General features: G+C 40.2%; 1 protein-coding gene across 4 annotated transcripts in view; it reads right to left on the bottom strand.

Moving 5' to 3' along the window:
• alk (ALK receptor tyrosine kinase) overlaps positions 1-26,141 on the bottom strand; it is a 301,315-nt gene that overhangs the window by 55,634 nt on the left and 219,540 nt on the right. For all 4 annotated transcript variants that reach the window (XM_044165960.1, XM_044165961.1, XM_044165962.1 and 1 more), the window contains one exon: positions 15,369-15,502. In XM_044165960.1, the coding sequence (XP_044021895.1) occupies positions 15,369-15,502 (134 nt within the window). The remainder of the gene's footprint in view (positions 1-15,368; positions 15,503-26,141) is intronic.

The following is a 26,141-nucleotide window of genomic DNA, read 5'->3' as shown; positions in this document are numbered from 1 at the left end:
ACGTGTATTGAGTCATGCTCAGAACATGCATTATGCATTCGATGTGCTCAGTGGCTTCCTCTCTGTGTAATGTTGACACCGCAAGCACAACAATTTATCAAGAAAGAAAAAAAGTTATCTAGAGTACACTGAAACCTTTGGGCAAGGTATGTAAATTCTTCGATTTATCTTAGTTTGATGACAGTGGAGTAAAAAGTATCAAAGTGGCGATGTTGCTGAACTTTAAGCTCCTGGGGCAGGTAAGTGCAGCCAGACATGGCCGCTGCACTCTTGGCCTACCGCAGTTCTTAAATCACACTTGTCAGATTGTGAAAACAAGTGGGTCAGTGGGGGATGAATTGCCGGTTGGAGTAAGAGAGTTTTGTTATCCGTGTGCTCCGGGGGTTGGTTTGGCTTTGAGGTGAATGATGTATGAGTGGCGAGGAGCTGGAGAGGTGAAGGGCGAGGGCACAGCAGCTGCTGATAAATTACCACAGAGATACGCAAACATGTGAATTGAGGTTCTTGTTGGATACAGCGAAATGGCAAACAATTAGTGTCTCTGTGCATGGCTGTTAACATTACAAAACTGGAAAGACTTCCACTGACAAAGAAAGCTGGGGTTATTTTCCCTCTACAACATGCCTGAGAACAGTTTCATCTTACGCAGCTATGAGACACTTTTATTCACTGACATAATGTAAACAGCTGTGCATAAGGTCCACACTTCACTTGAGTTGAGCTCATTTAGATCATTTACTTTCAGGCTGTTGTATCTGATACACTGTTGACAACTTTTAAAGGAATATTGTTTCAGGTGTATATGACAAATGTTCAAAGGTGTAAGAAAAGAAAACAAACCCACCAGACAAGACAATAAAAGAAACCTTTCATGCAGCGACAAAACAAACCTATTCAGAGATCAACAAAGACGCCGTATTTCAGTCACAAGGAAATAAATGCTGTAGGACAAGAAGCTTTCATAAATTGACACATATAGTCTCTTAACCAAAGACAGACTCCAGTGTCAATTCAGACACCCTTATGTTTGCTTTTTATAACTGCACATTATATTTCTGATTAAAATCTGTACAAAATAATGACAGGATTTCATTTAGATTACCGCCTTCCAGCTTTGCAAAATAGTTTACATATACATGTCTACCTGCGACGAGTTGGCCACTGTCCAGGGTGTGCCCTGCCTAAGGCCCGAAGTCACTGGGATAGGCTCCAGTCACCCGCGACCCCCTAACGGGGACCAAGCGGTAGAAAATGGATGGATGGATGGATGGATATACATGTCTATATACAGTATTTACAGCGTGCAAGATTTATAGATGGCACAATGTGTATTTTAAACTGTAAATATATAATTAATAATTTGGAGATAAGTGGATAAGATAATGTTTTAGTGTTAGAGGGTTACAGTATTCTACGGTGGCCCTGAGTGTCAAAACACAAGACATTTCACAAAACACGACATTTCACAAAACACTCACCTTTAAACTATATTTAGTCCAGTTTTAGAGTCTATAATCTTATAATCTTAATCTTATACATTGCATTGGACAATTGCTTGCAATTCTCTCTGTATATTGTATCTGTCCCTATCAAATAAACATTAATAATAATAACCTCCAACATACGATAAATATGATAGGAATGTTCCATCAGTGCGACTGATCACAACATGCCAAATGATTGTTTATTGATCAGTGTCTTATGTGTCTTCATACAGATTTGTTTTATTTAAATAGTGATAGAGTAATGTACGGTACATGTTTTGGTGCAGGGGAACTGTTTTACTGTAATGTCTACACAGTCACAGTGTTATAAAAGATAATGTATTGATTTTAATCAGAGCTGAAGATGAATCCACGATGTCCAGAGATCACTGTCTCTGACCTCACATTGCTGACAGATCGCTCATGAAAGCGGTCATGTTGTGAACCTCTGTGAACCTGCCAGCGAGCAGGTTCACAGAGTCAGTTAAGTTTCCCTTTTCTCAGGGTTAACAAACTCAGAGTTTTCACTAAACCCGCTTTCTGAAACAGGGATGTTTGGATATAGAAGTTGTTTTTTATTAATTCGGGGTTGTTGTTTGTCGGTCCACATTTGAGCCACATGATTCTGCAGTCCAAACGGTTTTAATTTGTCATTTACCAGTCTACATGCCTACAACGTGTCCGCGTCAAAGTTCCGCGTGGGTTCAATTCACAAAGCATTCGTATTATCGTTTCCCTTTTAACACAGAGGCCATGTTTCTGCTTTAAAGTCAGCCGGTTCTGTATCCAAACATCTGTCTGCGCTCTGATAGCCTGATGTTAGGCTAGCCGCCCTGTCTCCTCAGTCCTAATTTTTCATCCACATGACATTTTAATGGCATGTTATGCTTTCAGCATATCAAGAATTAGGCTGCATCATATGTCTTTTGTTAAAGTATTCTCTTATGATTTCAATCTCCCCTTCCATCCTATCAAACTCAGTTTAAGATTTGTGCGAATACACTGCTGAGAGTAGTAGGCTAGGCTAGGCTAGGCTACACAAACAGGAAATGACATTGGACTATCGCCAGGGACTTGGGTGTTGTCCAATCACAAACAAGAAATATCGTGTTTTGTAAAATGTTGTTGTGAAATGTCGTGTTTTGTGAAATGTGTTTTCTGAAATGTTGTTGAGTTTTGTGAAAGGTTGTGTTTTGACCCTCAGGGCCACCATATTATTAAAACCATATGACTGATTCAGTTGATCATCAGAGTGGTGGCCTGTGGAAAGAAACTATTCTTGTGTCTGGTTGTTTTGGCGTACAGAGCTCTAAGTTACAGGATTGATTGTTGACAATCAGTGGATAATTGCTAAACAATTAGCAAGTAACCAGACAAGAGTCAATTGGAATGTGTAAGTGCTATTAATCTATGCTGTAAAAGTTGGTAAGTGGTAAATGGACTGCATTTATACAGCGCCTTTTCTAGTCTTCTGACCACTCAAAACATTTTACACTACATGTCAACATTTACCCATTCACACTGCCAACTGCTCATTAGAAAGAAACTAATGCTCATTCAAACACACACTCTGATGGGGCAGCCTTCGGGAGCAATTTGGTGTTCAATATCTTGTCCAAGGACACTCTGACATGCGGGCTGGGGTAAGCCGGGGATCAAACCACCGATCTTCTGATTAGTGGACGACCCGCTGTACCTCTAAGCCACAGCCACCCCAGTAGACAGAGAGAGTAGGTTTCACTTGTCTATCATTGTTAACGGCTGCTCTCATTAGAGGATATATATGGATTGTTTCATGCACTGGTGTTATTCTACACCCTGACAGTGTCACCAGCTGTTATACATTATACATACGAGTCATGTTTGAAAAAGATATTTTTTCTGTAAATTTGCTTTGGCAATACCTTGGACATGGTAACATTTACATAACTTCCTACAGTTATTAAGTCTGAATACAATGCAGTCACATTAACAGATACAGCAAGCACAATGTTATGGCCCAAATGTGTTCAAATATACTTATATGTGGGTTTTGTGCATCAGTTTAATCACTATCACATAATTATTAAATATTATTATAATTTCGTATGCACAAGGAAAGCCACTTTTAAGTTAAATACGTTTTTCTCATGTCCTCTAATGTCAGTTGAGCATGTTTTAAAGATGTGTTTTCACTAAAACCCTTTCATCAGATTACCAGCCAAGTCGCCCTAATTTTTCAACTTTCATACATGCCATCTGCTTACAGGATGAGAATCAGGGAACGCTTTACCTACAAGATCAACAGCAAAACAACGGAGCAAAACAGGAATTAAATGACTGCCAAAATGTAGGCTAAAAAACAGACGAGATGCCCAAGGCTTTGTCCTAACTGTAGTGTCTTGATCGCTGTCAAGATTGTAAAAAAAATACTGTCAAATCTCATAAATTATGAAATCCATGAACAAAATCATTACAGAGGGTGGCACCTGTCAGGGAAAGAGGGTCAGAGGTATCATACATGTAGAGTTTATAAAGTGGTTGACATTGATGCCATTAAATTTAGGAACCATTGATGTAGGGTGTGTTGTCTGATCATTAAAGCAAATTTACACTTTCCTACTGGCTCAAACCAAGCTTTGGTGATTTTTGTGTATGCAGAAGAACAAAGAAGTGGTGCACTGTGTTGGAAGTATGGTTCCCTTTTTCACACACTACACTAGCTGAAATCAATTCAACACTTAACATTTGCGCATTTTTGCATAACCGCGTCATGCATATCACGTTTTTTGAGATTCCACTAATAAAGATGTCTCACTTGGCAGCATATCATGATATCATGCAAAGCATTTTGTCTGGCCATTTGTATAAAACTTTGGTTATGGTTTGGTGGACAGTGCTTGTAGATTTGAATACAGACAGACGTGTCCTTGTTGACGTAGAGCTCCAAAAACACAGTCTGGACTCATGGAGAGGGTAGACTCATACTGAAATTAATATGGCATTTGTTTTCCTACAGAAGAGCAAGCATGTCAGTCATATCCTGAAATCAATCTGTGTGCTCTGAAACAACAACAACAAAAAAAAAAACATTCTGAAGAATTGCCTGGCTTGCTTGTGTGCTTTGCGTGTACAGAATGGAAATAACTGGAAACTACACACACAAAAAGAAAAAAAGACTCTATTGAGTCTAGCATACAATTCATCAGTAGTTAGAACTCAGTTATCCTTTTCTGCATTCACTACTGTGTATTCTCTACTCTCACATGCCATAATGGAGGACTGTTTTGTCACAGGGGAGGAAAATCTCAAGGGGCCCAAGGGCAGCACCACTAGCTTGCCACCACACTGACGACAGAATCCGGAGACATTCATGGAGATTTACAGTGGCTGGGATGCGGAAGATGGATGCGGCTGCGTTTCCCACTGGACAGTCGAGAGGACAAGAAGTATTCGCTCATGAATTCAATTAACTGCACACAGCCACGCTCGATTGGTCAGAGCTCTGCCCAATCACTATCACTATCTGTCATGCTCCCTGCTGGAGAGACAGCGGCACACACAAGAGCAGAGGGGTAGAGCTAGAAAATGAAATGAAAATAATACCTTGTCTATTTTACATTCCAGAGATGCCTTTTTTTGCAGATTAAATGTTTATATTGTTTATGTTCATGTGATATACTCATTGTTATATTACAAATAAATGAAAATGAATCTGAATAATCAAATTGTTTTACTTACATCCAATACTTTAAAACATGGCCCATGCATTGACTATTAACCTGTAGCTATACCAGATCTGCTGTAAGTATATCCTCTGCTTTTTTTTTTAGGTTTGTTGAGTTCATGTCTTGTCAGTGTTGAGAGTGTGCAGGTGGGTGAATTTGGAAAGAAAATACACTGGTGAGGCTTATAGGTTTATAGAGGAGCTATGGACCCATTAAAACAAGACATAATTTTCACATGATGGGTTCACTGACATTAGAACCAGGTCTCTACATATGCACACACCTAAGTACTGTAATGTAAAATCTACCTAATTCAGCGGGGGTCATAATTTCCCATTTTGCATTCATACTGATCCATTCTGACCAAACATTTGTAAGAGACTTCGTTGTATGAAAATACATGCAGGTTGCATCAAAGCAACAACACTAAGAGTCTACAGCCAGGCTGTACTTTGGCACAGCGGTGCTTTGAGCTAAATGTTAACATCAGCAACGACAATGCTAACATGCTGTTAAGCAGGTACATGTTTTGGGTGTTAGCATGCTAACATTTGCTAATTAGCACTAAACACGAAGTATGACCCATGCTGATGGGAATATCATTTGTTTTGCAGGTATTTAGTGATAAACCAAAGTATTGGAAAATCTTTGGGATCGCCAAAGTCATTAGAATTCATCCTCTGGGGAATGTCTGTACAAAATTTCATAGAAATCCATCTAATAGTTGTTGAGATATTTCAGTCAGGACCAAAGTGCTGGACCGACCGATCGACCAACATTGCCATCCCTAGAGCCAAGCCATCCATGATCAGACCATACTTAAGTTTTAGATAACTGCAACTGAAGGACTACCGCACAATTATAATGGTACACGTGATATATTTTAGCATCGCTCACACAGGTCATTTTTTACTCTGCTGGCTGGTGGTCTGACTTGATAAAACATTTTATACTGCTATATACTTAAGTTTCAGGAAAGTAAGACCAAGACTGAAACCGGTGGGAATGATCCTTTATGCTACTTTCACTTTTGTCTGCACTTTGTGTGGTCATTTCCTTGAAATATACAAAGGACTGACATTCACATTGTGCATAATCATTTCTCTGTATCTTACCCACAAAGCATCACATGCTGGCTTTTCTCACCTTTAAGGCTTCTTGCGTGACCACACCTATTTGTTTATGACGCTAAGTAAACATGGTTATCGACAAAGTACACGGAGTGGCTTTGACATCAAAGCATCTGTCCCACAGACAAAGCGGCCATGGTGAGATTGTAGCCTTTGTTTCTTTTAAAACCATTAGCATTATACCAAAGGGCTTTGATTCATCGGTGTAAACTTTTTGTTTTAGTTTTAGATCAAAGTCAGCAAAGGTCATAGCATATTAGTGAGTCCTCCTTAGAGCTGCCAACAGAGACCATGAAATATATCTCTCTAACAGACTTCAGTTACAAGAGATGAAAATACTACTTAGTAATTATAATGTACAAGACAGTAAAGACTGCCATTTGAAATTAAATGGATAGAAGTGTCTCAATGGCCAGAATAAGTATTTCCTGCCAGCATTCTACATACAAATGTCCCCCCTTCAGAATGAAAAGAGATTTAAGATTGCTGTATCTTAATGACTGACTTTTCTTCAATGATGCTTAAGTCTATAACATCCAGAAATGTTCTCCTCCCTGCCAGGTCAGGGTTGATATAGACATCTGTTCCATTTGGCATATGTATGCTGGGAACACATTACTTGGTGCCCTGAGCCATTTAACACTTGCTCAGTATCTTAAAATGAAACTGTCTGTGTAGATTGCCTTGGAAAGGTGCCTGCAACAGAAACCCAGTTTGTGTTGAGGGGATGCTGCTCGCAGAAAGGCCCAAGGCAAGAGCTTAGAGGTAGAATGTGATGAAGCTTAGTGATGTCAGACAGGGCCTTGTCTTGGCGGGTTGTATCTTCTGTTAGTTGATGAGCTGTGTTTTTTTTTGTTTTTTTTTTACTTGCTCCTACTTCTCCTACTACATTCGGCATTCTCTTTGGGCTAACAATGTGTGACCTTTAGCAAGTTTTCAAGGGACCCAAAAGTATCCAAAGACCCACAGAACCCACAACAAAAAGAGAAAAACATCCATCAAATTACCTTTCAAGTAAATCTGGCAGGTAGATGAACTGCTGAGTGCCTCCTTTTATCTTAATATACTTGTGAAACTGAGTATCTTGTGATCAAAATTAACTTTTTTGTCTATTATTTTAATACAGGCTTGCAGGCAGATAGTAAAATCCTCATTGAAGTTAATAAAACAAAAACAAAGAATGAATAAAAACAGGTTATACTGAGTGTTGTGTAGAAAACATGGCCTACCTAGAGATGGCAATATGGTATAACGACCTGAATTTATGGCTTCTAGTGCATGTGGTGGCCCTTGGATGCTCAACAAAGCATTTCAATTTCCATTTCTGAATAGAATGGACAGCATGCAGCCAAGTCACATGTAACATGGTATTTTTATTGATTCCAAACAATAAGAGAATTGCTTTTTCAAGATTGGGATGTTTTATAACCGCAAACACATTTGAGTATAGTGAAAGTGATGCACCAATCCAATATACTAGATCTGTATCCGCTCTGATACTAACCTGACAAGTAACCTCGTAAAGTTACTTACACAAAAAATGACCCCGAGCACTTTCACACAATGAGGTACACAGCCTTTAAATAAAAAAAGAATACTAGTATTTGATAGGTAGCTTGTGCCCTGAATTTATTTAAATGTTATATTGTAATTATGTTAACATTTTTCTGTTTCAGGAACACTATTTCCTATTTCCTATTTTATTTTCCTACGGGCACTCTGCCTGCACCGTGAACTTCTGCCACAATGGAGAATTCAAATGCCAGTGAAGCATAACTTATTGCAAGTACCATGGAGTCTGTGAAGGTGGACACTCATTCCTTTGGTAGAAATAATATCTGATTGGCAAATGTTGAACACACATTTGATCAGTGTCAATGAGCAACATCTAAAGGGGGTGGGCAGAGGGGGAACATTTACAATGTACTGAATTGATGATGTGAACAAAATAACACGTCTGTCTGTTAACCACGAAACCAGCATTTTGGCATTCAAGTCATCTGACTGGAAAACAAAATCTCCACCAGTACCTTTAAGAACAATACAAACATTGCATGTGGTCTATTAAATGCTGCTGCCAGCCCCGGGCAAAAATGCACCCAATAACCAGCCATACAGCTTAATCCAGCAGGTCTTACAATGAACAGATACACGTGGAATAACAATGTGGATACAATTACGGAGCCACACATACTGACTGACTGAAACAAAAGCAGGTTGTGGTTGCAGTAACTTCAGCACCACGGAGAGCGCACATTCCAGATAACTGATCACTGAACAGTTCAATATCACCTCTGTGTGGTCAGCTGCAAAACACAGTGTAGAGTTTCCACTAAATATATAGTCCATAAAAGATTGAACACAGCAGCAGTACTGCAGGCTCATGCTTTATGGTTTTTAAGATTAGACAGAGCAGTTTACCAACCACCAACAGGCAGTACAGACACCAAACTACAGTTTCAAATCCAGAAGCTTTGGGGTGACTCCTGGCATCTTTACAATATAGGCTAACTAAAAAGGCTAGTATATTTAGCTTTTAGATCCTAGTCAATGTGGGGAAAGTACCCTATATAACTCTCTAGCTATGTGCTACATATCTTTACATAATTTATATGAACACACATGAGGTGGCATCTATGCCCAAAAGCTATTTAGTAGGGGGGAAAAACAGTGTGACTTGCCTACAGTAGTTGCCTATGTAAGCGGCCATGACTCTCAGGAGACTGGATGTAAAAGCAGGTGATGGGATGAGATAGGCGGCCCCACTAGCCAATTAGATGTAAGGTAAGTCGGACTCTCAGATCCGCCCTCTCTGGCAGCCAAAGGCATGAACAGAAATTAAAGTACTAAGATTTTCACTTTTCCATTTATCCATCCAACAGTCCATAGATTAAAGCGAAAAAAAACAAAACTTAATTATACAGTGGTCTGAAAAACAAAAAATACAATTTTAGAAAATTGAATTCAATTTTCCAGTTTTCTATTATTGATTTTTTTATATGGATGATTAAACTGAGAAGTTTTACAGGGACTTTCTTTGATCCTTCTTTTGGTGTTTATGGGCCCTATGTTAGTCAAACTCGCATGAATATGAAGTATAAGAAACAATGAAAAAATATGTATATTAATCTTAATAAAAAAAAAACTAGTTGCCTGGTGTAACTTAAACATGAAAGCTTTTAGTGTCTTAAGCCAGAGGCCTCTACCAGTAAATCCTGATATTAATTAGCATCGCAAAAATACACTTTGTGAGTTTGTTCCTGCCACTGAAAGCTTCACAAGTAGAGTATTATTAAAGTACTGATCCAGCACATAGATCTTATGATCTTTGAACAGGATGTGCTTTTGTGTGCCAGAGGAAAAGCACACTTTGGGCTCACAACAAGGATAAATGTAGTGCGCTACTTCTAATATTTTGTACACCTGTTTGACATTATTCAGTCTGCACACATGTGCATCGACGGATTGATGAGCACTGGCAGAGCTGATGAGTCTTTACAAGACTGATGGGAAACAATGAAGTCAGTTATACTCTATCACTCATCCTTAAGGGCCACTGCGTCACTGTATGACATCCCTCAACCCTTATACATTTTTGGCAATTTTGACATTCTTTTGATCTCATAAACACACTCTCACAGTTTATTTTTTGTTGAATATAAATATATTTTTTTATCAGCCTGTGCTTGTTACCCAATAACAAAAACTCCAGGGATGAGCTTATTTTATTCTTGCAGTCGGAGCGAAATTGAAAACTCAATTAAAGGCTTATGCTGGAGATGTTCTGCGTATTTAAAGGCGAGTCTCAGTACCATGTTATGATACTTAATGGCTTTTTTCCTCCACAAAACCACATCACCCATCCATCCACACGTCTAACACTCTGTCCACTCCACCGGCTTTCTCCAAACCCATTTCAGTCATTGCCTCCACAGGGCCGTGTGTGATTGATGGGCCTAGGGACACCCTCACGCTGCAGTGTACCTAATCGCAAAGTATAGACTCGCTGTAACGCTCCATTAAGGGCCTGCAGCAGCAAGGTGTAGTGGTTAGGGAAATGGGCCAGGCAAGGGAAGGTCACCGGTTCAAATTCCCACGGCGTTCACTGCTGCCTTGTCTCAGCTACATGTCCAAATGTAAAAATGAATTGTGACAGTTTGCAGGTTAATACACGAGCACAAATATGAATATGCTCTTCAGTGAACAAACATTGTTACAAGTGTGAAGGCAAATGTGACCTTCTGCCTTGGCACAGTACTAAAGACAGTCAAAGTCAAATCTGCTATTGACACAATCTGGTAATGAGCTTGTCAGTCATCACAGTAGTCTCTGTTTACTTCCAGGCTGAGAAACTATGGGAGGTTAAGAGTGTCTTTGACAGGTTTGCTGCTCTTGAATAATAACGTTCTCTGTACGGCTATGCCACAACCATCAGAGAATACTAGCAGAAGGCGGTATTCTAACTTCCTGTCAGGAGGATCAGCTCCAGAGATAGGCATATAACCATACAAGTCACTTTAGGGCAACAAATTGGACTGCTTGTTGGCCCTGTGACTGATGAGTTAATTAAAGTGGAAGGGCATGGAGAAAGAAGTCAGACACAGCTCCATTTATTTATCCTTTATTGACTATATCTCCTCCCACTTCACTGGCTTGAGTAATCGCCGCCTTTCTGCTCAAGAAAACAAGTAAGAGGGAGGAAATGGACATTGTTAAATTTGCAATTCAAATTCAAAAGATCACAAAGAGAGCTGATTAAGACTACGTTCATGTGATTTAGATGAATTTGAATCAGCTAACACTAAGCGGGGAATATTATGACTTCTGACTGTTAATAGTGTATATCTCAAGGCAGACGGAAAGACGTCCGAAATACAGAGCATTTTGTGTCCACGGACTTCTATCTGGTGAAAACTTCAAACCTTTGGGACCAAATTAAATACAAAAAAAAATCAAAGTTTGGATCAGGCTTTGCGCTACCCACCCCAAAAGCCAGACAATAGAGGTCATTAATAGCAGTAATTTGCTCATTTTGAGTGCAGGGGCCTGGAACAAATAAAGTTCAACAAAACAACTGTCTTTGCCAGGGACTGAGTATGAGAGTCTTAACCGAGCGCCCTGGCTTCATGTTCTGTGCTAGGTAGGAAGGAAAGTAATTTGAGCCCAGGTTTGTGACAGGTGCTGAAGGGGAAAGTGGGGGAGGTTTAGAACACCGCGAAATGTGGTCAGGCCACATGGCCAGCGTGCCGAGACGGATTAGGGCTTATTTTGGGAGTGGGATGTGTGTAGTGGGTGTTGTGCTGGGTTCCAGGTGGTGCCTGAGGAGAGTACAGCACGTCTGCACGCCTTTTCTCTCTACTAGCCACAGCTTATGTGCTGCCTGGCAAGAGGAACACAGTGAACCCAGCGCCGAGAACAATTAGACACTGTTCAACCGAGGCTGGATTTGCATGAGCAACAGCACCCGCTCTGCTCTGTCCGTACAGTGACAGAAAAGACAGCTCAACAAAGAATCCCTGGAGAATCACTAATACTTGGGATGGACCTTTATTTGTTTGCGTGTGAATTTGAGTTACTTTTATGTTTTTCTTTGTTTTGCACTTTTACCAGTGGTTTTCTACTTAAGGGTCAGGATTTAGCTTTAAATTTATGATTAGGATTAATTTTAGGTTAAAGCAGGAGTAGTGTGACTCACAGGAAGTAGGCTGTGGGTATAAGCCTGCCATTGGCCGACTATTTCAGCCAGAATCCTCTTCCCCTTTCCGCTGTCTGCGTTTGACTGTTTTGAAAGGGCACCGTCGCTGCATCCTGGGCTTATTGCTGCCCAAGGCGATTGTGATTGGTTTAAAGAAATACAAACAAGCCAGAGCGTCTTTTCCCCCTATACCAGAATGATAATGGGTTCAGCCAGACCTTTCTCCAGCGCTGGCACAGCGCTAAAACAAGGTGTGGAGATATGTCTGGCTATGCGAGACTAAAGCGGGAGTTAAAGTTAGGTATACAGCGTTGAGGGTTAGGATAAAAAAAATTGATGAAATTTATGGAAGCTCCATTTTAGTTCTCCTCTCCTTGTCCTTCTCATGATCTCTTTCTCTCTCTCTCTGTCTCCCTCTCTTCCACACACACACACACACACACACACACACACACACACACACACACACACACACGTATTTACATATTTGACAACCAAATCCAGATAATGTAATGGGGGAGTCAGGTGTTGCTGATTTGTTATAAGGTTGCCAGTATTGGTCAGCTGTGAGAAACTGTTCCCTGTAACTGACTGCTCTGACCTGACCTCATGTCCAAACATCCCATTTGAACCGAATTTGAAGAATTAGAGCTTTCCCGTTGAACGATGTTCCTCATTCATCCAGCGCTAAATATTGACCGAGCATTAAAGCACTTTCATTGTTGCAGAGCTCAAAGAGACTCTGCCTCTATAAAAGTAGAGGAGATTAAATTTGCTGGACTGTGTGCATCTCTCTGAATTCAGAATGAGGCTCCGAGGAATGAATACCTTTTTTAAGATGCTCTGTATGGTTCTACAGAAAAATACAATGTAAAGCCCACTTGAATGTCTTCCAATGTGTGGCATAAAAAAAACTGGAATAGAGTGGACTTTGAACGCTCTGTGCACAATGCTGGTCTCTCTGTCAGTCTTTTCCCCGATGGTAGGTCAACAATTGTTTACATGAGAGAATATTCCCAGGTGTCCACTGTGTCCAGTAGCACTGTTTCTGCCACTGCCCTACAAACAGGAAAAACAAACTGAGCCAGCCTTTTCTGGTGGTTTCATGTTCTCTGTAAAATGACCAGAACAGTTCTTATGAGACCACATTAACAAATGAATAATAATAATATAAGACCAAATCTAAGGCCACATTTTATAAGTACAGAAGGTATGGATTTCGATTATAATCTACATCTGTGGTCTACAAATCTGGTATCCTTGGTTTTTGTTTTGATATCATTCAGGTTGCAGTGGGACTGGGGTTGCGTTTGAAATTCAAAGAGGGGTTTTGCATGTTCCCTGCAGTACAGATGCAATACAGCACAGAAAAGTTTCCCAAACACTCAACATAGGGATCACATCACCCCAGTCCTGGCTGAATTACACTGGCTCCCCATCCGTTACAGAATTCAATTTAAGATTATACTGATTACTTTTAAATCTCAACATGGTCTGGCTCCGTTTTACATTTCAGAACTTTTGACTCCGAGACCCCTCAGATCAGAAAATCAAATGCTGTTAAAAGTTCCACGGTCCAGGCTCAAAACCAACGGGGATCATGCTTTTAGTGTTTTAGCTCCAACGCTGTGGAACAAACTCCCCCTCAACATCAGATCAGCTGAGTCAGTACCTCACTTTAAAAAGCTTTTAAAAACTTACCTGTACAGAGTGGCGTTTGTATGTTATTTTTTATACCTATTCAAATGTTTCAATTTTAGTTTTTTTATTTGCACATTTTAATGCTGTTTTTAGTATTTTGTTCTATCAGTATTATCTATAAATAAAGCTTATTGTTATTATTATTATTAATATTATTATTATGTGCCTTTAAAGAGCATTTTTAGAGTAACTATAAATCACAAATAAATTCTAACTAAGAAGCCGCTCTAACATTTGACACTGTCTAATCAACATATTTACTGCTCATATGTGTAGTGTAAAATATCAACATGAATAAACAGGGAAGTACTATGCTCGAATGCAATTATAAATACCTTATTCCAAATCTAGTTTCAGAGAAATGTAGGTTTGTAAGGACAATGTTGTGTAAGCTACATTATATCAGTATACAGATCTCTTTAAAGTGCTGCTGCCAATTTTAAGATTTAATTTAGTCCATGCTAAGCAGCTACTGGTGGAGCATTTCTCTTGGTCCTCCTATACTTTTTTATTCCTTTACATAATCTGATCAACGAGATGGGTAACCTTTCTTACAGAAGCCTGAAATGAAACATTTTCCACTCACTCAGATAATCCGTAATAAATTTCAACATGTAGCTGCTTGAAAAATAATACTGTATATTAACTACATCGGCTACTGTCATACATGTGTAGCACAACAATATGCTGCATTAAAACAGAACCTGGTTGGTTGGAATGACCTTCTGCATCTCTCTGCCTACCAAACATCTGTCTGTTAGAGGAAACAAGGATTTTATCCATATTTCCTCAGTAACGCACACTTGTGTTTAAGCAAGGGTTGCTGTGCTTCTGCATCTCGCTCAGAGGAAATTGAATCAGTTATATTAATTCAATTTCAGGAGCTTTCGAGGTTGACAGAGAAGGATATTATTTCAGTCTCAAGCAGTCATCTCATTTCATTGCACAACATGGTGTAATGAAGTTAAAAATCACAGAATGTAGTTGTGCAATTTCCAGTTTGACATGTTCGAGCTGCTTTGGGAACTCGGACACTCTGAAGACATGTGAGACACATTTAGTCCACAAACATGTTACACAAACTGTGATAGGAAACACAAAGAAAAGAAGTAAAAACATAAGAGGGATGCCAAGAGTTATCACCTAATACATTGGTTTGTACTTGATTGGACCACTTCACATTTGATCTTTTGCCCTAACTAATATTTTTGCATTGCAGGTTAATGTAGAGATTGTTCAACCGATTAACTGATTAATCATTTGTCTTTGAAATGGTAAAAAATGATAAATGCATGTTAGTCCCAACTAGTCAGAGCCCAGACTGACGTCCAATAATTGTAAACATTGACTGGCAAACAGCCAATACTGGTACAATATTCAATTTATAATGATATGTAAAAAAAATAAAATAAAATCAAGCAACGGTTTGCATGTTTGAAGCTGTAACTTGTGAATGTTGGTGGACTTATCACTTGATAAAACACTTATTTTAAGTCTTATTTAACTTGAACTACTTTTTAACAGGTCCAAAAAAATGTTACATGTAAAATCAACAACACTGCTCAAACATAAAAGTAAACATAAAGAAAGAGCAGCAACACCATTACCCTACAATTATTTCTGGAAGGAAAGGATGGATGTGCCAACTTACCCATGGTGCAGTTGGTGGTGAAGTGGGGCTCGATGGTGGCCGTGTCGTCCTGTGGAATCCGCTGATCGTAGCTGGCTGAGACCCGAAAAGGTGATCCTCCGTGGGTCCCCAGGGTGAGGTGGACCACTGCCCAGCTGCCAAGGAGAGAAAGCAGGAGTAGGGTCAGTGCGAGGAGCAGACACCATGGCTGACAGAAAAACCCACATCCGCTGCGGGGGTTGTGGGTTAGGGTAGCTCGGGCCTGCTCTGCCTGAGCTCCCAAAGCCTCAGAGGAGGGACTGTCCAGGGCTTCAGCGGAAGCTGACATGGGGGCCTCCTCATTCCCTTCCATTTTGGGAGGGTCCCTTTCTTCCTTTGTCTGTTGATGCATGGCTCCCCTTTGAGCCCACCCCAGACTCCCTGGGTCTAGTGGAGGTTTAGCAGTGGCCAGGTGTGAGATGGTGCCTCACTTGAGAGCTTATGGCTGGTGTGGAGTCAGACTAGAATTTAAAGCCGCTCTCACAGCAGGTGTGTGGTCGAGAGACAACAACACACTCAGGTCAAGTTCTTGTGTGTTAGCGAGCTGCAGTCCTGCGGTGAATGCGGTCCTCCCTCAGCCAGCGGCTGGCTTTGTGTAGTTCAACTGTCCCTAATTTTATTAAGCAAATTGTGCTGATTACTCTTTGGCTCCGAGCTCATCAACAATCTCTCCCTCTCTCTCTCTCTCTCTCCCTCTCTCCCCTCCCCCTGTCTCTTGCCCATCCCTTCATTTTTACATACAAGTCATGACACCACATATCGTGAATACACTGTAAATACCTTGCACACACAATACCAGCACATGGAAACAATGGCTACTGATTACAGTATACACACACACACACACACACACACACACACACACACACACACACACTCAATAACAGACTTTGTGCTTGAATGCAAGCATCATCACAGTAACACATGCATCATTGCACACTGCAACAGAACTTTGTTTTGTCATTTTAGATTTGCTGCTATTCATACTATCATACGTTTTCCCCCTTAACAGTGTCCACAGACATTCCCATCAACAGCTCAGATGTAAAACAGAACAACAGACAGTTTGATGTTACAGTACATCACCATGCTCCCACTCTGGCTCAACAGATTCTGTCTTCTTCATTACCATGTTATTTGGCATTTGACAGAAAATCAGGAAAAGGACAAAAAAAAAAAATCATCAAATGAGAATGCAATGTAAAAGGATTTGCCCACAGAGAATTATCAGCATACTCTGCATCTGTACATAGCTTTTTAGCCTCTTTTAGCTTATTGTTTTGCTTTTACATTTACTGCATGGTTCAGCTCTTGTCAATCCTGCTTCTCACAGCTGTTTGCAGCCAAAAGGCTCACATAAACCCACTGTACTCTACCTGCCCAGCACCAGACGCAAGATAAACAAGTTAGCATCTAGACTAGGCACCAAGCAGCTAGATCCCATTTGGTTTCTTAGGAGTTGGCGGAGACAAAACTAGAGTTAAACGGAGAGTGAATATTGGACTTAAATTCATAAGGTGGCCAAAAACATGACACCAAACGGTGATAATGTTGCTCTGTGCCTGCTGGATGTCTATAAATACAACTGTTTGCTAACATGTTAGCAACAACATTATAATGCAATAATTTGTCAGGGCTGCGTGTCTGTGAGCTTGTTTTGTGGTTTCTGCCCCCGAGTGGACAAAAATCCAATAATGCAGTCCTTTACGGGATGTTTGATGATCCAAGAACTCTTTTCTTTTACTTCCTGTCACTGACATGTACATCGTGTTATATCAACTTATTGAGACAAGTTTTGAGACATTTTCAATTAGCTTGATGTTTCTTTCTAAAACGAACTTCACCTGTATAAATTGGAAGCATTCATCACAATAGGAATGTAGGAGTCAGAGACACTGTATTTATATTTGCATTCAATATCCAAAAGAGTTTCCTCCTGACATAATATTAAGACCACCAAATTTGAGCAACTTCACACATTTTTTAAAGGTTTTCACCAGCCACAGACCGCTGGTAATGACTTTATTCTCACAGATCTCAGTTGGTCTCTACCTTTCCATTATGACAAGTGTGCTGGGAATTAGGAAGCTGTCTGCAACCGTGTTTATTTGGGGATTTTATTTTGTGCTTTGTTTGGGTAGAACTGCGCTAGCAAGAGTATAGCAAACATAAATGCACACATGCACACACACAAGCCCTCACTACACAAACTGGCTCTGAGCTTTTCTGATTTCCCCAATGTCTGTGCTCTGACTCAACAGGCTTTGCATTTCTACCTTTGCCAGATTCCCATCTTATGTTTTTTCTTTTTTTTTTTTTTTTTTACGTTGCGCTGCCCTTCCTCTATCCTCCCTCCTTTCACTGCTCTCACCTCTTTCCAGTCTCTTTTCACTAAACCCTCCTCGCTCCATCTCTCTCCCTCTCTCTCCACCCAGACACTGTTCAGAGTGGAGGGAAGGTGTCGACCAGATGGGAAGTGATGTTATAGCACCACAGTACACCGTTGGAGAACAGCTTTGCGGTGTAGGACCTGCTCCCTGCCATATCCCATAATAGAACGGAAATGAAGCCCCAGATAAGGGCTGCCACTGTCTCCTTGATAACCTTGAAATTTTTTTGCAGAGTCATACATGGTGTTGCTCCATTCACCACAGGCTTGGCTGAGGGCCTTTCTGTTGAATGAGTACTCAGCATGATGATGATGGGATTGTATTTGTACAGAAATGTTTGTCTCTTTGTGCATAAAATAAATGCAAGCACATGCACTGCAACACTATGTACTCTTCAAAGACAAACAGGAATGAAAGGGCTCCATATTTAAATATGAAACACACAAGGAATCAGCAAAATCTATCATTTGAGAGGAGAAAAAAGTGTAAACAAACTAACTTGTGCTTGGCATTGAATATGCTCAATGCACTAATGATAAAATGTACAGAGATGTATGGCATCCAATCTAAAGTGATGTAATGTAAATCTCTATCTCACTCACTGTGTGAAAATGTACTCAAGTCTCCTGGACTACTGAATTATTGTTATGTCTTATCATGCTGTTTGCACTGGCGCTCACAGGACTGATTACCTGAGCAGCGGATCAGAGCAGAGATGCCATAGCACATCACTCAAACACCTAAACCTAATCATCAGTATACCATGCAAGGCACAGCGGTCCTAAATATAAATAAATAAAATGAAATGAATGATAAAGACTCCTCATGTGGGAATTAGATATACATGACTAATCCGAATGCGGATGCTAATAATTCTCATTATGGTCCTTTGTGTCCTAACGGCCTGTTGGTTATTTAAAATCACCTGACCTTTGTTCAGACTGCTGTGTGCTGAAAGCCTCTCCCATGATGAGAATGTTTTTTTCACCATCGAAAAATAAAACAAAACAGCTCAGGCCAACTAATCTTTGCTGCCAATTGACAATTCTCATTTCATAATGCTATTCATTTATGCTCCCTTAGTGCTCTGCTCTGGCTAATGTAGCTCTTTTAATTTTCATTTGGTGTGTGTGTGTGTGTGTGTCTGTTTGTTAGTGAGGATGTAGGATGCGTACGTCCTAACCACATCAAGGCTTATTTGTCTTGTGGGCTCTGGTTTGCATTAGCTGTGAGTCTCATCCATCAGGACAATACATGAAGTGTGTTGCATATTGTTTTCAAAGTAGTAATGTTTCCCTAATGCTGCGAGACCTGGTTGGACACATTGCTAGGGGTGAGGCCAAAGCAGATGCGAGGACTAACTTTATAACTGGCTTCAAATACAAAAAAAAAAAAAAAAATGTTTTCTGGAAAAAAGCATTAGTTGTCTTAGACCAGCAGTGTTGGTTTTGCCTTGTGAACTTATGTGTTATTCAGTGCTGGGGGTGTTACCAGGGCCTGAAATAATAGGCTCAGCAGGCTGAAGAGGGATATGAGTTTAAGACAGGAACTGGGTCTGTGTTTTTTTAATTTATTTAGTAGATGCATATTAGGGTTTAGAGTAAATGTTCAACATATTACCTGAGATTCATTTTAAAGGCTCTGCACACCAACACTGGGGATTTCACTTACTTTGGCTGATTTCCCCTCTTTTCAGGTCCATGCGGGTGTATGTACAGACAGTTTGATTGACATCTTCCTGACTTTTCTGTTAGCTTTGTTGCATCTATTAGGGTGGGGCAAATGACATCTTTATCATTGTTATAAGTTTAAGGAATCCGGTGACTTCACGTATAGTATGTCCCAGCAAAGCTCTGCCCACTGTCAACGGGAGCAGGAGTCTCATCAGTCAAAATCACTTAAAAACACCTGTGGAAGTGTGCAGGGCCTTTTAATTCAATTAGTCACCCCCTTCCCAAAATACATTCTGTGCTTATATGAAAAATTGACATAGAACTGAAAGACGATGCTGAGGACATCACATTTGTCTCTTCATTGTGAGTTAATTGGCCCTGCTTCAGTGATTTCTATCACATGTTTTTTGGGTTGGTTAGTTTTTCGTCACTGCCCGGTTAACAGTTACAGACAGCAAACTGAATCAGAAGATGAACATGAAAAAGCAATGGAAACAGAAGATTTGAGCTAAATTCAGCCTTAAGGGGGCACTGTGGCACATAAAGCACACTGTGGAATGGAGCCAGTCCTGCAGTCAGCACAGCAGGCAACAGTTGGCCAAATGTTACTGCAATTATGGTTGTGTTTAGCTGAAATTGCTTATTCTTGTTTGTGTTTACAAGGCTGACATCGTGTCTCATAAATTTACCTCAGTGTAATTTGTTTCACGTCACTCATGACTGTCCATTTTCTTGGGGATTCACGCTGAATGACTGTATAATCACAATGACTGTATAATAACAGCTATAGATAATACCATATAGGTACTACACATGGTGAGATAGAACTGCAAATGTGAGTTTCTGTCAGCAATTATTAAAAAAAATCTAAACAAATTTGTGAAATGCCAAAGTTAATCAGTTTGAGATGGGGCTATGTGAATGTGCCAGAAATTATCAAATTGCAAATAGATGAATGTTCTTGAACCAATCTGTTTTGGGTCACACAGCTGAAGGAAGTACAACAAAAAATGTTAAATCTACAATGTCTCTTTGTCTCATCCAAATGGCCCAAAATACAGTACTTAACCTATAACGTGCATGGTATCAACAAAATGCTGTGTATGGTATTGACACAAGCCACTTAACTCCATTTAAGTGCATGAAATGGAAAATGTTTTCAATCTTCTCCAAAGTCCAAGTAACCTGTTGAATGCATCGGCAGTAAAACTAAAAGAAGGGGAGGACAGAAATGGAAACTGCTTTACATGGTAATGGAATTTTTACCCCCTGAGAGACATCGCCATAAGTTTCGTTCATGCCGGCTGTTTTAAATCGAAGCGGGTTTTTTCATAGGGGAAAGATGAAATTGATTGCAAATGGCGCTGTGTACGACTAAGTCTGCATAGAGGTGGCAGGGGTTAAGGAGTAAGGAGGTAGGTTTGGGGCGCTGACGTGATTGCTGCTGGATCAGGATCTCTGCTTAAGCCACATTGATTTTTACTGTCAAATGGCGTAGTGCACAACAGGTGTAAGCCGACGTGTCAAGAGAAGTGCAGATTAGATTGAACGGCCTGACGTGGCCCGGCTGAATGAGTGCCACTTCGAATGCTATCTGTTGAGAGCAAAATCTCTTACGCCATAATGCAGCTGTAATGATAGGGTAGATGAGGTAAGCTGGGGACGCAGGGTTGACTCGAACATGTTTTTAGCAGAATTCAGTGTTTGTTCTGCCAAAGTGGATTGAATAAGCTGTAAAGATCTTTTCCTCACATTGGCCCAAACTTAGTTTTTCAAATATTTGTTAGAGGGAAAAAACACTGCTCATAGAAAACTACATAGCTTGGTCTCATCACGCATATGCCTCACAGAGAATGAATAACAAAACAATTTCATTATGGCAGTTTGTGAACACTATAAACTGGGGAAGAGTGGTTTAGTTGACAGTAATTGTGAGGCTTTTACATGATGTTGCTGACAAAAATTCGGGATTGCACTCATGGCGGGCATTATCCATTGTCTATTCATATGTTTCACACCTGAATACAGTTATCATGCATTTCTGTGCTAAGCAAATTATTAAAGCAAATTATTTTGTGACTGAAAAAATGAACAATCTGCCAAGAGCAAATTACAGAGGATGAAAGCAATCCCGACCAAATAAACTAGCCCGGATGAAGAAACGCTATGTGAGTCCACCAGGGATTCGTGTCAGTGTGGCAATTTCACATGCCCTAAAAACATACACACAAAAAAACTGCAAAGCCAAGTTCAGCATGAAAGTAGGTAATCACCAGTGGTGATGGGGTGACATGCCCCCCCCCATAACCCAACTTGGGAAATTTGCTTCTTCCAGTAATTGTAAGACATGGTAATTCCAGTAGATGGCTATTTGCACATACTGTATCTTCACAAAGGCATATATGTATTTAATAAGAGGCCTAATGTTACCAGTGTGTTACTGTTGCTGTTGATAACTACGCATTGGACTGGTGTTTTGCACATGGGCTGTATAATGATCCTGTCCTCTGTCACTTGCCTTTTGTACGCTGGGTCCGCTGCTGACACTAAACTATATAAACCTGTATGAACTGACCAGGTTATCCGTCGTAAAAACTGATGATCACAGCACAGATATGCTAACCGGTGGCACGGAACCTATCGCTCTACCTCCTGTGTATTTACAGAGAACCTAGTTGCTGAGGAAGTAACACTAAAAAAAATCTGAAAAATGGATTCAAGACTATAACTACTGCCAAAGGTGCATCTACAAAATACTGACTTGGTAAGTATTTGTAAAACAAAGCAAGTATTTTGTAATTGAAATCACTTTGTAGAGATCTGTTTTCACTTTGACCATAAATGGTTTATATTCTGTTGATCAGTGTCACATGACATCACGATCTACTTTGACTCAATGATGTAAGACAATAAAACAATTAAAACTTTTAAGAGGGGTGAATACATATGTACTGTAATACAGTAATCTGGCCTGAGAAAGTGAGGGAAAGACAGAGAAAAAGCTGTAGAAAGTGGATAAAGAACTCTGCACCAACCATAATTCCCTGTGTTACAGTTGACTGAACTAAGACCTACACAGTGCAGAAAGAATGTAACATTAATGATTCCATATTTTCATCTGCAGTTCCGAGACACCTCCTCTAGCGGTATGTCATGAGGTTGAAATGCTAAACTTCAATCTGAGTTTTAAATCAAAACTGAATAAAGTTCTGCTACAAATTATCAGAGGTCAAACTGATATTATACTGGCCAAGATCAGGAGCTATGAAAGAATTTAATAGCGGAATTTAGAAAGGAACAGTGAAGGCTATGCCAAGACTGATGGAAACAGATGACTTCGATGTCTTAATATTAGATGTACATGATGGCAATGCATCAAAAGAATGACAGGTCTACAATAAAACCCCCATTTTGTGAGTTTCCTTCTCCAGCGCTGTAGGCTTTGCTAATAGATTTTGCTAATGCCTTGAGTGAGTGCTGTATCCGATGTTCATTGCTTCAGAAAGTCCTGTAATGAGACGAGGTCTTTGGCGTCTACTGTCGAACATTCCGTTATGAATAAACTGTCGGAGTTCATTCATTCAACCTTTATTTAAATCTCGAGGAATCACTGAGGGCACGCCCTCATTTTCAGTGATGTCGAGGGTACAAAACAGAAGAAATTACACACACACAAGACACAGACACACAAAAAAAAATAAGTAACGAGAAAACAAACAAACAGACAGCAACAGAACACAGTTAAAAACAATTACATTCAAGTGCGGAGTAGTTTGTAAGCATGGTTTTAAATTGACCTACAGGTACAAATGTGTTGAGTTTTAATGTGTGTGTGTGTTGGAAAACGGTCCAAGTGTGTGCAGCACAAAAACCAAAAGCTGTTTTCCCAAATTTAGTGTTTGCACTCGAGACATCAGTCACTAGATCGAGTCAAATAATGACTGTGGGAACAGTTTAATAGGGAAGTGATATATTGGAGTGAAGCATATTACAATGGGTAGGGGTTCAGAGGAAACACTGACACAACTTTGGGAATTTAAATAATTCTCCATGAAATGAGTCCAAACCTGCAGGCCGAGTAAAAAAAAAGAACTTTTCTGTAGGAACATGTCTTTTTAATATAAATAAAGATCAAAAAGGCTGTGCATCAGTGACCACACAGGCTTAATAATGCCTAGGAAACCAATCAAAACTACATAGATTTCAGTGTTATGAAGAAGAGGGGCAGTGCAGTCCAAAAAAGCTAACAGAACAGGATGCTGAATCCTGTTTTTCACTGCTGATTGGCAGGTTGTTTCAGTTGAGTGCCCATCTGCACTCTGACATCACTCACCAATTCTTGCAGGCTTCAGTAATGACTTAAAAAGTATCTGAGATTTAGAAAAAAAAAAGGCAGCATTTAATCGTGCCACTAAGACAGAACCTAAAGAACCAGGGGCAGACTGGCCATCTGGAGGAGCGGGAGTTTTAACGTTGGCCCATCAATGTGTGGGATATAAAAAAAACAAATCAACAAATGTCACATTCTGTTTGATTCTGCATTAGACCAGCCAGCTGGCTTCATACAAGCGTGTGTGTTTGTGTGTGGTACAGCTATAAATTCATCAGATCTTATGAATGCATCCCTGTGTCACTAACTTTACTTTGGTACATTTTGAGTTCACACACGCTGAGGTTGATTTAGATGGTACATTGTTTTACATGTGTCCATATTGGGGTTGTAGGTATCTGTGGCTCTGTCTCTATCTAGCTCTGTGATTGGCCAGTCTGGGTCACTTTCCAGAGCTTTGTTTTTTCTTTTCCAGTCAGCTGCTGCTAAAATAGATAAAGAGATAACATGAGGTTAGCCATCCCCTGTCGGCATGAACGCTCTGTCAGCATTATCCTCAGAAGCCTCTGCGTCATTATGCAGTCAGCCGTCAAGGCAGAGCCCCTTGCCTTCCCTAAAAAAAAAAAAAAGATTGACACAGTGTCACTCATCACTAAAGATAAGCCCAGCTCTTCCTCAGGTTATGCAAGGTGGGTGCTTCTGGTGAGATACCCCGCTCATGTCATCATGTTACATGATAACAAACCCTAAGTTCTCTAAAGCAGTCCTTTCAGTGTCTCACAAGGGGGCTATACTGGATAGTCTATTGCTAGATAAGCTTATCTGAGCGACTGGCTGTCAACCCAGGTGGTTCAACTTTTCCCAAAGAGTCCACACACTCAGGACAGAGGGCGCACCGACATACAATTTAAAGAACTGCACAATGGACATATGCGAAGCCCAGCGAAGGGGAACCATGTGGCTCCATCTTGACAAGGGCATCATGGCGGCCACTCAGATGAATGATTTCACTCTGATAATGCCGTGTTCCTCATCGTGAGACACCAAAATGAATGTTTGACAAAACCAGATTGATAATTTCTGGAACCTGCACAGTTTGAAAGCAGGGAAAACATGAGACATGAAGCATGGACTATGCCACAGCCACGGTGGCTGTTGAGGATAATATAGTAGATTGCAGTAAGATAATTGGCTTGAATAATAAGTGGTGAGAAACCACAGGGTAAAAAAAAAAAAAAAAACCCAAACAAACACTTTACTTAAAGCTGAAAGCAGCAGCTCAGTTGACTCAACATTTTCCACATCTGCTGATGCTGTTATTCATAGATATTTACACCACCGAGTGCAGCAGTAGCATCTTCACATATCACCAGCTCACAAACAAGCACCAGTACAAGCATCAAACAAAACCACAGCGCTCAGATAATACATGTGACAAATAATCCTAGCCTCACTAGAATCATCATGTGCGATAGAGAAGTACAACGCGTCGACAGCTATCCCAGCCACTTTAATGCTATTCATCACTGTAGCTTACACTCTGCCTTTTTCTCCTTTGTCATCTAATTTTATTTCCTAAAGTTTCCTCCATTATCTATGCCACAATCTGTTATATTGCTTCATACTTTGACATGCACAATCTCTGCCATTGACTCTTTGAGTCTGTGTTATTCCCCTGCACCACTACTGTTCTGAATAATTCAGAGGTTACGACCGTTGCAGTGCTGTCTAATGATATTGTGCTGATTGAAATATCACTGCAGGAAATATCATGGCTGGGGGCTTCAAGGAACCATGGAAACATATTAACCATGCTTGTATAGAGGAATGGAAACAGAAGCTCACCATAACTCGTCTTCACACAAGTAATGGAAAGTACCATTTTGTTCACATTTAGAAATCTGGCTTGGATACTACACTAAGTCTCCACATTGAACTGATATACCATCTATTAAACCATCATCATCATCATCATTAATGTAGTTTTTCCTGCCCTCCTCCTAGCCAGCTCTGACCCTCAACCCTTGTTTTTCTTCCCGTCAATGTCAAATTAAACTGCATATCCAATTTAATAAGGCTTCTGCTGTACCTTACATGGCACATAAAGCATGGGAGACCACCATACATTACTAATTTTAGTGATGAAAGCGTTGCCTCTCAGACTTAAATTACTATGTTATTACAAAGATGAAAGGCATGGGGGGAGAGATCACATGGTTCCTTGCACTTTTTAATTATGACCCAAATTCAATTACTTTGCAACCTCATACTTTACAGAGCCACTGGAAATTGCTCCAATCGAGTGACAGCACTTGTGATTAAAAGATGTTCACTTTGTAAAATAAAAAAAAAGCTGCTTTTA

Source organism: Siniperca chuatsi, linkage group LG15 (assembly GCF_020085105.1).
Source record: "Siniperca chuatsi isolate FFG_IHB_CAS linkage group LG15, ASM2008510v1, whole genome shotgun sequence".
Taxonomy (NCBI): Eukaryota; Metazoa; Chordata; class Actinopteri; order Centrarchiformes; family Sinipercidae; genus Siniperca; species Siniperca chuatsi.
This window is presented reverse-complemented; position numbering and strand designations above follow the sequence as displayed.